This window comes from Periophthalmus magnuspinnatus, chromosome 8 (genome assembly GCF_009829125.3).
Source record: "Periophthalmus magnuspinnatus isolate fPerMag1 chromosome 8, fPerMag1.2.pri, whole genome shotgun sequence".
NCBI classification, from domain to species: Eukaryota; Metazoa; Chordata; class Actinopteri; order Gobiiformes; family Gobiidae; genus Periophthalmus; species Periophthalmus magnuspinnatus.
The window spans coordinates 7,385,194-7,399,756 of NC_047133.1; the positions used below are offsets into that span (position 1 = coordinate 7,385,194).

The 14,563-nt window shown below is 40.0% G+C and overlaps 1 protein-coding gene across 1 annotated transcript in view; it reads right to left on the reverse strand.

Annotated features, from left to right (window-relative positions):
- Window positions 1-14,563, reverse strand: part of radil2a (Ras association and DIL domains 2a) — a 48,828-nt gene that overhangs the window by 25,662 nt on the left and 8,603 nt on the right. The window contains exons 4-8 of the mRNA XM_033971421.2: window positions 13,198-13,532; window positions 7,327-8,010; window positions 5,474-5,511; window positions 4,527-4,681; window positions 4,133-4,245 (exon numbers count right to left, since the gene is read on the reverse strand). Of these exons, the coding sequence (XP_033827312.1) occupies window positions 4,133-4,245; window positions 4,527-4,681; window positions 5,474-5,511; window positions 7,327-8,010; window positions 13,198-13,532 (1,325 nt within the window). The remainder of the gene's footprint in view (window positions 1-4,132; window positions 4,246-4,526; window positions 4,682-5,473; window positions 5,512-7,326; window positions 8,011-13,197; window positions 13,533-14,563) is intronic.

The following is a 14,563-nucleotide window of genomic DNA, read 5'->3' on the forward strand; positions in this document are numbered from 1 at the left end:
ACGCCCACTCCCAGATTCTGGAAGTAAATTTCTCATTCATTTTTCCCATAGACTTTCCAAAAAAAATGTATTAAAAGTTTGAAGCTAAGGTCTAATCAGCTCTGTAGAACTAATGACCTTTACTTTTATTTAAAATCTTTTTCGGAAACTGCGAAGTTATGAAAACATTTTGATGAATCTTGTGTTTTAAATGTGCTTTTTGAACTTAAAACAAAAAGCACATAAGTTAGCACGTAGCTGTTAGCCTCTGCGATGCCTTTGAACTCTTTATATTTGAAAGTCTATGGGAAAATTTATGAAAAATGTACTTCCGGAACCGGAGCGGGTGATCCCTGTTGAGCTTCAAAAAGTATTTTCAAAAAAGTAAAACATTCTTCCATTGAACTGAAGTAGAGAATATTGTTAATTTAGTTCGTCTTAAAACGTACAACTGAGACTGTAGCACTGTTCACTTTCTGGTCAAAACTGATAATAGAGCTGTGAATAGCAAAAGTGCAGAAAAATATCTCCAGTTAATCAACACTGACTCATTTCTTGTCGGAAATTAAGATTTTAAAACATCCTCCTCCCTTCCTCTCTTTCCTCTCCCAGGCGTATCTCTGTGGACAGTGGCCTTCCTCTGAAAGGAAACACACGGCCAAAGAAATTCAACAAAAACTGGAAGAAATGGTCAACAGCAGAACACAGCAGGCTTCATAACAACTACAAACACGGCCAGCCCTTGAAGAGTGTGGACCTCTTCCAAGGCACTGGGACAATCTCGCAATGATAATGATAGACTCAAACTCAAATATGCAATAGTTTATGTGCGTGCATGTCCAAATGTGTACTAAGCAACACATTAAATCCATCAAAGTTGACTATTTAAATGAAACAATAAGCTGTAAATTTAATTATAATTATTATGAAATATTATTAAGTGTCCTATATTACGCAAAATGGACTCTTGTGATCTTTGAGTCATGTTATAATGTTGTTACCTCCTCAAAAACAGACTTGCAGTTGTGTTTTGTTTCATTCACACATGTTTGAGTAACACTTTATTATAAGTCTGTCTACATTTCCAAAGCTCAAAACACTTTGTTCCACCTTGTGATGTCGTGAAGTGGTAGTTTTCAAGTTAACAGCTACTTTTAACCTTTAGTTCATAAGAGTACTACTGTTACCACTGCTAGCACTACTTCTACTATTGCTGCTAGTGCTACTACTCCTACTACTACTACTACTGCTACTGCTGCTACTACTACTGCTACAATTCCCTTTTAGTTCTTCCTTTTCTCTCCCGTAGTTGTTCTCCCTCTCCTCCTCTTTCTACAGGCTGGACAGCACTGAGCTCACTCTCGTCCTCGTTGAGCTGGACTGCAGTGATCCAGACGTTTTACTGGAGCAGTGGGACGTGGGAAAGTCATATAAAGTGTGGACTGTAAAGTGGAGATGTGTGAGCGAGCATCTGCACATCCCGCAAAGCTAGACACGTTTACCCACAAGTGTCAAACAGCAGGCTGCCATGTTAGGAAGATTTAATCTAACAACGATTTTGATTTTGATTTGATTTTGACTTAAAGACTCACATTACACTGTTTTCTGATTTACGTTATAATGTTGTTTTCCCATCACAAACAGACCTGGAGTTGTGTTTTGTTTCATTCACACATGTTTAACACAAAAACCCTGTTCTTCTCTCAAACTGAAAACACTCTGTTCCATCTTGTCATGTCATGTGGTGATACAGGAAGTGCTCCACTGTGTTTTTAAATTCCATTCACCTTCACTAAAATCACTTGGAAAATTTCAGCCCTGTAATTTTCAATTTCTACTGAACAAAAGGTAAAAATGTAGCTGTGAACTTGAAAACTGCTGCATGATGACATCACAAGGTGGAACAGAGCATTTTCAGTTTTGGAGAGAGTTACTCAAACATGTGTGAATGAAACAAAACACAACTCCAGGTCTTTGAGGAGGTAACAACATTATAACACGGCTTAAAGCTCACAAGAGTCAATTTTGCGTAATATTGGACCTTTAAATACTCAACAACTTTAGAGTTTTCGATGTTCTAGATTCTAACGTATTTCTGACTGGATTTAAATATGTCATTAGAACAGAACAACAACAGCACCACCAGAGGAGAGCTTAAAATTATTTTTCTTAAATTAAAGAAAACTGGGCCTCTTTCCAAATGTCCTTCACAGTGTTCATTCATTGATAGACATGTATTTAATATAAGTGAGTGAGTTTTCATTCAGTTTCTGTCATGTTCATGTTTCAAATTCCAATTATTTAATCCTTAGAAATTTGATTGCAGTAAAAAAACGTTTTTGTGAGATTTGTCCTCATCTTTAAAGAGGTGTATTTGACTTCTGTGGGGTATTAACTGCTATCACATAACATATTTTGATCACCATGTTCCCTTTTATTGTTTTGAAAATGCAATATTTGCCAAAAACAATATATTAACACAAGTCTCACTTTTGTTTTTTGACGCCCTGAGTCACTTCCCCTTCAGAGCTCTATCACAACACAGTCAGCGAGCTCTAATGAAACTACTGCACGTCACATCAGGTTTGTCATGTCGCTGTGTACAGTTTTGTATCATATTTTTATATATTTATGAAGAATTGTCGTGTGGGAGCATAGGTGATGTGGGCTTGTGGGCGGAGCCTTGTACAGAATCTTACAGCTAGCCGTAAGGAGGGTTCGTATAATTGTGGTATAAATAAAGTTTAATTGAACAGTACAACATGTCTGGTATGTAAACTGTAGACGTGTGGTTCAGTCTCTGCTTCAGTCAGGCTTTAATTAGGATAAAAATACAACTGTGAAATATGTGACTCCACAAATGAATCCAGTGTCTGTCAGGTGCAAATTCCTCCTGGTCTCCAAACCTAAACTTTCTCATCGTTACATTTTCAACAAACTGCTGTTGCCGCGGGAGACGTGATTGCGTATGTTTATGTTTGGGAGCGGTGGAGCGTCTGTCAGGTCGGTATCTCACAGCTCTTTCCTGAGACCAGCGGGTTCTGGGGTTTTGTGTCTGGACTTTTCTCAATCAAAACAGAAGAGGTGTTTACTCAGGCTGCTGTCCGGTCGGAGCAGAAATCAACGTTTATCTGTCTACAGATGTGGGGCTGGGAATCGCACTGAGAGTCACAATCGCAATCATGTAGTTGTTTGTTAGAAGCTTGGCAAGCCTTGGATCTGTGTATCATTCATTTTAAAGAGGGGGTATTACGCAAAATCGACTTTTTTAAGCTTTCTACTATGTTATAACAATGTTTCCTCATCAAAAACATGCCTGAGGAGGTTTTAGATGCTTATTCTATTGTCCTATTTAAACCCTTCTTATGGTTTGCTGTAAGATTCGGTACAAGGCTCCGCCCACAAGCCTACGTCACCCAAGCTCCCACATGACAATTTTCTATAAATATACAAAAACATGATACACAGAAACTTGACAAACGTGATGTGATGTGCAGTAGTTTCATTAGAAGGATCCATGCTGATTGTGTTGTGCTCTGAAGGGGGAGTGACTTACCACAGAGAGCAAAGGCAGGGGGACTCAGAGCATTTTCAAAACAATAAAAGGTAACATGGTGATCTAAATATGTTATGTTATATTAATGCCATATAAAAAAACTAGACAGAATCAACTGCAACGGACAGACAATTATGTAATCAAATGTAGTTGGATGAGAACTATGTAGAAACAACCCCTTGTGACGATTCCAGACAGTTGAGAAAGAACAGTTAATTCTTACACGTGTTCTTCACTCATGGCTCAAATGCAGGTCAAATCATGGCCCTCCATTACCTGGCCCCCATGCACTGAACCCAAATCCCCAGGACTAAACGCAAGACCCGAGGGGACCTTCTCTGCTGCTGCCCCCACCCTCTGGAACTCTGCCCAAACACATCAGAGACTCATCCACTCTCTAAACTAAGACTAACCCTAACCATCTTCAAAAAAAGCTCTGAAAACCCACCTCTTTAAAACCATCTCTCATTATCATTCTTGTTTCTTGTGTTTGTCTGCCTGTTTGTCTGCCTGTTTGTCTCGTCGTGTAAAGCGTCTTTGGGTGTGTTGCTAAGTGCTATACGAGTGTGATGTGTTATTATTAAGATTAGGGCTAACCTTAGTGATGTAATAGACCGACTGTTGAAAGGTGAACATGATGACCTCCTCCAAAACTGTCATGGCCTCCTCACAGGCTGCACGAGTCGACGACAACTCGGAGTCCAGGAGAGCTGCAACAATATAGAGAGCACAGTTAAAAGCGCACTATGCAACTTTTCTGGCATTGGGTTTACCAGCTGCTTGTCTCTGTGGAGACATGATTCATTCAGGATTCATTCTTATGCTTTCAGTGAGAATCGACAGTGTAAATAAACATGGAAATAAAGCAAAAAAATAAATGAAAAAGTATGTCCAAACTTTTCACTGATTGTGTAGGTGAGGTCAAATGCAAATTTCCAGGTTAGATCTGTGGAGAGGCAACTGCACGACAGTGGGATCCTTGATTCTGTACCTTGTTCGTCCTGGTCTTGTTTATATGACAGTAACTGTGGAACTTCATGTTGGACAAAGTGAAGCAGCTCTATGGAGTTGGCCATCCACAGCACCAGGGGGCTCAATCCTGGGATCAGACTGTCTGTGCTCAGCTCCTGCTCTGCAACACCATCACTGCAGGAAAGATAAAAAAGGAACTCTATCAAAGCACATTAATAATGTTCTATTGATATTTTACAGTGACATCACACTGGGGGTGTTCTAGATGTATGTCTATTGTGGAATGCTCAGGGGTTTCCACGGAGCCGGAATGCACACATTAGCAAACACCATTTAAAAAGTTTTAGGACAGTCTAAAAACTCAAGAAAAAAACTAAACAAAATGGATTTAAACTGCACATTTTCAGGAGCCTGTGATCAATCCAAGCGTTCATGGTCCTGTTTAGGAATTTGATTTTCAACAAAAAGGTGAGAGTGACTAACTGAAAAACTGTCGGCTAATGCTAGCTAGCTTGTGACCGTAATTTTAGGTGTAAGAGACTTGATTGGCTCTTTGGTTGCTATGATACTTGAAGTCGAAATTCCAAATACAAAACTCAGTTCCAAATTTACCCCTATAACTGCTCGCCTCGATGAGCTTCATTTGACTGGAACCGCACTCTATGGGCGACGTCACGCTGACTTAGCCCACTTCTTCATACAGTTTATGTAATCGACCCATGACACAATACTAAACCACTAAAAAAAATAATAAAAGTGGGTATTGTCTTGCAGGAATGAAACTGCATTTTATTTTTGTTTGGAGAATTGCAGTTAAAACCCACAGTGTATTCAGATTCAGACAGTACGCTGTTGAGCGCCAGAATCCTCCCCCACTCCCCCATCTTCACCCCCTCCCTCTCTTAGCTCTGCACTCGGGACATTGTTGTTTATTTCTGGGACGATTCTTGCGGTCGCTGGACTCACGTTTCTGGTTGGATGGCAGCGAGCTCCTTTGTCTTGTCCTAAAATGCACAAACACACAATAAAAGAAAACTATCCATTTCACGCCTGTGTGCAAAACTAGTAAACATCAAGAGGCTCTGAGTGCATTCCAACACCCTTGATGGAACATTTGATTACGGGACATTATTCAAATCACAAAAGGTAAAATTGGCAGTGAAAAGATAAGAGTAAGCAGGTCGGTTTCTGCATACAATAGAGTGCTTATGTAATAAAGAGTCTATAGGGTTTATTTCAATGAGATATAACTAAGCAACTGGAGAGCTCATCGCCGTGGTAACCCATAGTACCCATAGACTGTCCCGTTACAGCAGACATGTTGTGAGTGTAGAGCTCTACTTAAGAACTCAAGACAGACTAATTGATACTTTGCAGTGACATCACGCTGGGGGGGTTCTACATGTAAGTCTATGGAGGAATTTTTAGCAGTTACCATAGTGACACAATGCACACTCAATTGTGGTTAGGCCCATATCTTTACTGTGAGCGATGGGCACAGCAGAGACGCTTATAATGTGACACTAGTTTACATGATTTAAGCAGCACTTTACAATCTGGTGTTTTATTGTGAAAAGTCATTGACATATATGTCCACCTAAGTGATTTTAACAGAATGTCAAGCTGACTAAAGACTAAAGACGCCCCACAGAATAGGTGCACCTGGGCCTCTTATTTTTACCCATACAACTTTATTCATTAACTTAACTGAAGTTCAGCCTAGATAAGGAAATATGACTGTGCCAACACAAGCCAAATACAATGGCACAACTGTCTTTATCCCCTTTAACAGTTTATGACCAGCAGCCTACAATCAATTACACCTCTAATAAAACCCATCTACAGCAACAGCATTTTTGTTTAATTTTATCAACTGCTCAGTACTGTCAAAAAACTCAACACAAATGTCCAAAAAAGTTAAAGTACAACAAAATGAGCCTTAGTTAAATCACAGTCCTGTTGGGCTGGGCCTGTATGGACATCTCACATGTGAACTAAAAGAGAAGGTTGTAAACGTCCCTGTAATTTTTATTTCACGTTGATGGTTTCATAATTGCAGAGAAAAGTAGCTTTAAAGTTTAACGTTCATGACATAAAGCGAAGCCTCCCCACTGCATTGCCGTGATCCGCAGAGACGTGTGATGTTTGTGACATTAATTAGATCAGATATTTTACTCAAAAACTGTTAGAAAAGGTTTGTTTACTTTCCATATCTTAAGATTTATTGACATGAAGAGTGCGCTGCAAGGGAAGAGAAAGAGGAGAGCTGATCCTACAGAGAGGGAGAACACTCAGCACAGGGTCAAGAGGAGAGGAGGAGAGGTTGGACCTTTAGACTAATAAGAAATAATTTGAAGTATGAGAGTATGGGCATGAGAGAGCATTATCCTCCCATTATCCTCCCATTAGTTTGGCTATTTACAATCTAAATAAATGGGTTGGTTTTTTTTCCTGTATATTTTTTCCCAGTTTGAGACATCATGAGTGTGGTGTGAGGGCGTGTGAAGGGGCTCAAATGCATGAGCCTCACACAGAACGCGCGAGAGTTGACAGCCCTGGTCTAACTCGAGTAACAGCTTCAGACAGAGTAGCTCCTACAGTTAGCATCACACTGCCCTCAGCTGCAAAGTATCAATAGGGAGCTGGACTTTTAATTTAAATTTTCCTTTTAATACATTGATAAGTGGGCTGTTATTGCATTTTACATTTTTTTCAATTTGAATTCTCCTCTTGTTCCACTCACAAAATGGCCGCCGCATTTACCACGGCAACACAACCCGCATTCTAGGCCTTATAAAATATCATTGGTTCATCCTTACCCACATAATCTGCTGGATTTGACTGGCTATCCGTAGAAGCAGTTGTCTTAAATGTGCTAGCTCAAATGTAGTTGCAGAATGCTGTATACACAAACTCAGCAGGAACGCAGGGGTTAGTTTTGGTTCGCTTCCGCTGGGGTCCAACATTGTCAAAATCTTTTCCAAAATCAGTTCTTCCTGGTGTAACTCGTAGCTAAGCGTCGCCTCCGTCCCCTCCAAGTCTCGCCAACGTGGTGCGAAAGATTTGGTCGGTACTTTTTGGGATGAATCGTAAGAAAAGCAAGATATTTTGGGATCGGCATTGGGGCATAGTTTAGTCATCCACGGTGGAGTCTGCGGAGATGTGGAAGGACTCGTTGGGTCTTTAAACATAAACAAATAATGCTTTCCCAGTCCAACGAGATCGCCTGGACTTAACTCAACCTCATCTTTGAGAAGGAAGCCGTTTCGAGTTACGGGGGCGCCATGTAAAGGTTTAAGCATAGTGGAGGTTGATTTTTTGGACTCCCCCGTGGAGGTGTGGTTGGTACAGTCCAGTCTTCGCACGCAGCAGTGTTGTGGAAAAACGTCCGGGGCGAATAACAAAATGTCGACCTTGAGGCGCTCTTCGTCCTCCCCGTTACTGTGCTCCTGACAGCAGCCGAAGATGGTGGTGGTGCCGCTCATCAGGTAGATCACGAAATCCTGGAGGAATTAAGATAATAGATTAGAAAAAAAACTAACATTGATTATTAAAATTAAATGAAACAAATCAGGATTCAAGAGAAAAAGAAAAGCAAGAGAAGAAGCCTGTATGCTAGCAGTGTCTGTACCATAGATTGAGAACGACTGCATAACAAAGAGTGGCATTAAGGCCCAATACCAATTCTACCCCTTAAACCTTTACTTTGGCCCTTCATTTTGTGCATTTATGACAGAACATCCCAATTCTCTTTGGCATCGAGGGGTAGGGCTGAAGTGAAGGGCTGTACACTCCTTCAAATGGAGCAAATTCAGATGCACACTACAAACCAAGTGATAGGAGGAGTTTGAAGAATCAACCAAATGCACTCTCAAAATAAACCCTCAAATGTCATCAATAATCACTTTAATGACATTTGGCCATTTCCGCAACTTGGGACAAATTTGGACAACATTTTTTTGAAAATGAAACCCATATTTTTGTACATTAACTTTCTGATCATTCTTTTTCAAATATTATACTATTTTTGACATTTTAGTTCAACATTTTGAAGAAAGCCTCATTACACCTAAAAAGAAATGTTTTATTTTGACAGATGTACAAGAACCGATAACTATACTTATGTTTTGTATTTAAATAAATGTTTTATCCACTTTTTTAGTTGTCAAATGTCTTAAACTTGTATTTCTAAAGTCTTTTAATGTAACTTTATAAAATATATCGTCAACATGATCCACATTTGACATCTGCAAATGTATTTTGTATGTATTATGATTTTTCATTTTAAAAAAGTTGTGAAGGGAGTGACACAGTGTCTCGAAAATGACAACAACATTTCCAGTGGGATTCTCCATTTTTACTGAAGCATTTTTGGCATGAAAAATAATGAAACTGCTCTATCCTGACCACTGAAGAGGTACAACCCATATGGGGCAAAAATCCTGTTTTTTTTCTTCTGTAATCGGGTTTTTCTCATCATAAACACACCTCAACAGTAGACGGTTAAACTTCTCTCTCTGGCTTTGAATTACAAGTGTTTTTCTTGAGCAGAAACAGAACGTGAAAACATGCATTCTTTCTCTGACTCTCCTCTGTAGATCTGACCTATAACTTGATGTAGTGGCATCAATAGATCGTCTCAGTGGAGTTAGATGAGTCTAATGCTACACTGTGGAATTTCACACAAACCAATAACACCACTAAGACAAGCAGGTGCTGGAAACGTGACATAGTATAGCTTTAAACACATCTCGTCTCCACGTCATCTCAAACCCGTAGGTGCGTTACTCTTTAACTTCCTTATGCAACAGTTTGGACTGGTCCCAGCAGAGCTCAAGTGTAAACAAGAATCTGGAGGAGGGGAGGAGGCACCAGCAGTTCTGACAGGACGAGATTACAGAGAAGTCAAACACCTCCGGGTCTAATGCAATTACCGAGGGATGTGGAGGTGCCAGGCTGGGGCAAAGTGAAGACAGAGGGATGTGGAGGTGCCAGGCAGGGGTGGGCAGAAGGGGAGTGAATGAACTACGCACAGTCAATTATTTGCAATATACATTAATTACTGCAGAGTAGGACTGGGCAATATTTGTCAAAAATGTATCACATTTTTATATTCATTTTAAAGAGGGGGTATTTTATTTCTATGGGGTATTAGCCTACATAACATTTAGATCGTCATGTTACCTTTTATTGGTACCATGGAGTATGGTAAAATGGTAAACATGGTAAAATGCTGAAAACAACATATTAACATATTTTATGTTTTTTGTTTATGTTATGTTTATGTTTTATATGTTTATGTTTTTTGATGCTCCGAGTCTCCCTTCCCTTTGCTCTCTGCACAAAGTCACTCCCCCTCAGAGCAGTATCATGTTAGAATCATTGTGCATCCCACCAATAAAACTACTGCATATCACATCAGGTTTGTCAAGCTGCTGTGTACAATTATGAATCATGCTTTTGTATATTTATGAAGAATTGTCATGTGGGAGCATAGGTGATGTCGACTTGTGGGCGGCGCCTTGTACCGAATCTTACAGCTAACTGTAGGGAGGGTTTGCTAGATTACTCAAACATGCATGGATCTAAAACATCTTCAGGCAGGTGTTTGATGTGGGATCAACATTATAACATTGTAGAAAGCTCAAAAAATCAATTATGTGTAATACACCCTCTATAATCAATCACCATTCACAAATTAAATTTTACTTTGTCAGATGGAGATCAGTCTGGTCCCCACACCCTCTGTCGCACCTTTAGCCGGAACTACGTTGTGCAATGATATTTTGTTTGTTGGTTTGTTTTTTACTACATGTAAAACGAAGCAGCTGGTCACCAATTGTTTTGAATAGAATTACACGTCTTTCACCTTAGATTAACAGAGTTTAATGCTTCGCTCATTGATTCCGTAGAAATCTGTAATGTTTTTCAATCCCCTGTCCTCTGCATTTGACCCATCCTTTAATACTGTCAGGACCCTGAGGCGGCTGGAGCATTATAGTAGTGATATGACGTTTGTGGACGAGTCGGCTCTTTTGAACGATTCGTTAACGTGAACGGCTGGATCCGGATCTCATTTTTAAAACAGCTGAATCGTTTTATTTCAGATTTGTATACATTTTTATACTAATGAACAATGAACCGACACAAGAATCAGCAGAGAAGCAGAGCAGGAAACAGGAGTGACAGATTTGAGCAAAAAAAACAAAACAACAAGAGTTACTTTTTTTTTTTTATTTGATTATTCTAGTGTAATGTTTTACTTAGATTCTGCATAACTAATTGAAAACGGTAAATATTCTCCTACTCTCAGTTTGAACCAGTTTAAACATATTTAATCCGGCTCTTTGAAATGAACAAAAGATCCAAAAGATTTGAATCCCAGAAACGAGCCAAAAGCCCCATCACTACATTATCTCCATCGTGCATGATCTGGGTTGTATTTCTACGTGCTGTCTCTGACTCCTGACTCTCTGCTTATTGACTCTTGTCCTCTTGTCACACCGGGTTGTGTCACGGTGCAAATCAGAGCAGTGTCTGTCTGTCACCATGATCCTGCCCACTCAGCATTTCCACGGCAGCGGCTCAGACAAACGGCACTTCCTGTTCCTGGAAACGGACTAAAGCCACAGACTCTGGGGCTCTGTCAGAAATCAGCTTGACCCAACACAAAACAGATGAGAGAGAGAGTGAAGCTACATTCTTTGCACCTGGTGTAGTGCAGATTTTTGTGTAAGCTCAGACCTGAATTGACCTGAATTGACCTGAATTGACCTGAATTGACCTGAAGTGGCCGGACGTGATTTTTGTCCATTTTGTCCATGTATTTGAGTGAAATCTGCCATGCCCCAGTACAGATGTATTATAAAAGGAAGGGTCAAAATGAAACCACTGTGTGCTGTCTGTGTCTAGTTACAAAGCATTTTATTGTTTGAGAAAGAGCAAGAGCATAGTTAGCATGCTAGTTGTTGTTACCGTGACGGCAAAACTCCACTCTATTTCACTATATTACGCTGTTTTCTGATCTATGTTATAACGTTGTTTCCTCATCACAAACAGACCTGAAGTTGTGTTTTGTTTCATTCACATGTTTAACGCACAAATCCTGCACATTTAGGCTGAGTGATGTCATGTGATAAAACAGGAAGTGCTCCACTGTGTAAACTCACAGCTTCACGACAATCATTTGAGTAATTTGGATAATTTCAGACATAGAATTTCCCATCTCTACTGAACTAAAAAAGGCAAAGGTAAATGGTAGCTGCTAACTTTAAAACTACCACTTCATGACATCACAAGGTGGAACAGAGCATTGTGAGCTTTGGAGATAATGACAGACTCAAAAATGTGTGAATGAAACAAAACACAACTCCAGGCATGTTTTGGATGACATAACAACATTATAACATGGCTTAAAGCTCACAAGAGTCAATTTTGCGTAATCTAATCTAAGACCTTTACTCCAGGACAATTCACAGTTTCAGTTATTTAAAGGTGTGGCTCACATTATTTCAACATGGCGGCTCTTTATGAGGACAGTCCTGCGCTGCTCTCTGACGGGGACTTAGCCTCTACACAAGGAGCTTAGGCTAAGACGGTCAACCCCACGCCTGTGCCTCCTGTTGACCACATACACTGATCCTCACAGGCAGCAGCGTCTCAATGAAACACGCGAGATTCTTGTTTTAACGCCAGGCTAACTTTACCTATTTTCCGCTGCATCTCATACGGATGACTGGCACACACTGAGATCACTGTGTTTGGTAATTACAACTTCCATGAGAGACTTTACTGAACCAATCTAAACAAATGATTCAACCAAAAACACATTACACAAAAGCAGCAATACTATAGTAACATTTTTAATTCAATTTATGCTGACAATGTACTGTTTTCTGTCCAATCTGTGTCTAAGCAGGTAACTTGAGACCTATTAAAAGTATGTAAGAGCTTGGAAATATCTCTCACACTTCACGCCAGAACAATGGAAATGCAACAATTTATTTTATCATTGGTACTTTTTCTTAAATTGTGGGTATTTTTGTTGTAATACGATGAAATTTGAGCTGTGGAGAGGTGAATAAATCCCTTTTATGGCTACATTATACTGTTTATTTTATGACAAGTCTAGTTTCAAGCTCAATCTGAATCTCCTCGGTGTGGAGTTTGCATGTTCTGCCTGTGTCTGGGCACTCCGGGTTACCCCATCAACCAAAAAACATGCACAAAAGGTCAAATCCTCCAGCTAAGGTACTCCTGACCAAGACTAACTCAAGATCCTCCTGAGAAGATGCCCCAGTGGCTTTGAAGGATGGGTCAAATGCAGAGGGCAAATTTCCCTACGGGGACAGTAAAGTCACCTTCCCTTGTCTTCATGCCTGGAATGTACCACACTATGGCATTAAAGTCATCTATCTTTAATTTTTTTCTATTTCAGATGTGTTTATTGCAATATTAAGCTGTGTAAACTGTAGTGAGCTGCTTGTCTCCGTGGAGATAGATAAGTTAAATGCCATTCTGTGGAACATTCCAGGCAAATCAATAACATATTTTATGGATAAAAGCTGGTGGCTGACTCAACATTAGAAAAATTACATATTGCACCTTTAACCATTACATTTAATACTTTTTATAGTTTGAGTTTGTTTAAAAAAAAGTATAGTTTGGTACTTCATACTATCATAATTTACCTGTCTGTGGTTGTATCCCTGCAGTAGTAAAAAGTAGGGGAAGTCGAAAGGCGGGTGGATGGAGTATTGGGTGGTGTTATCGTCACTGCTCTCCGTCTCCTCCTTCTCCTGTCCCAGTCTGAGCTCCTCTTTGTCGGCCTCTGCCTCCTGTTCCTCCCTGAGCTGGTTTTGGTTCTGCTGGGCTCGGAGCGCCTCTTTCCCCATGGTCGATACATCCATGTCACTGAGGCTCCTCCACAAACCCAACCCGTCCACGCCATCGCCGCTCCCGTCCACAAACAGAGAGGCCACGCGCGACCGGGTCTTCTGCAGCCTGCGGACCTGTGCGTTTAGACCTGAGGAGGAGAGAGCAGGGCTGTCAAAAGTATCGAAAATCAGACATGAACTGATACTGACACTAGATACTCTTTTAAGCAGGTATTTAGTTTATTTTATGTTTTTTTTATTTAGTCTCAAAATTGTGTTTGAAATGGACAACATGCCAGTAAACGTCTTAGTTAAGGGTCAACTACTGAACAAAAAGTGAAGTAATTGTACAATAAACCACAACAGGAGCAACATTTTTAAGCTGAGTTCTTATCTCAAGCAGAAAACACACTTTGTTCCACCTTGTGATGTCATGTGGTAATACAGGAAGTGCTCCACTGTGTTTTTAAACTCCATACACCTTCACTAAAATCATTTGGATGATTTCAGCCCTGGAATTTCAACTCTCTACTGAACAAAAGGTAAAAGGTAGCTGTTATCTTGAAAACTACCACAGGTGGAACAGTGCATTCTGAGCTTTGGAGATGTAGATAATAAAGAATTACTCAAATATATCTAATCAATATTTTTATCAGATCTTGTTGTAGGTTTTAATTTTTACATTTTTTGCCAACTCAAAGTAGCCCACACACCTCCTCTGGAAAATACCATCACAATACTCTCCCTTTATAATGTAATCTAACTGTTGTAATGTTCAAACACCATTAGTGCTCAAACTTAAAAGCTATATTCAAAAAAACATGGCGTCCAACCAAGTTCCCACCGAAACCGACATAAACTTATCTGAGTCCAGAGCTCTGGCCACGAGTCAAATGTAACAAACCAGGAGGAAGCAGAGGAAGCAGAAGAGGGAGAATGCTCCGTGGGCTTTTCTACGGCCCACACCGGCCCAGTGATGAACACATCTCTCATGTGATTGGTCACAACAGTGGTGGAACGGAACAAAGTAAAAGTAGTAAAACATGTAGGTATCTGTAAGTCAGTTTTTACTTTTACTTCACTACATTTTAAAGCAGTCATCTGTACTTTCTACTCCACTACATTTTTGAACTGGGCTGAAAAGTAAATGTATTTTTTATTATTGTTTGAGACCTGCTGA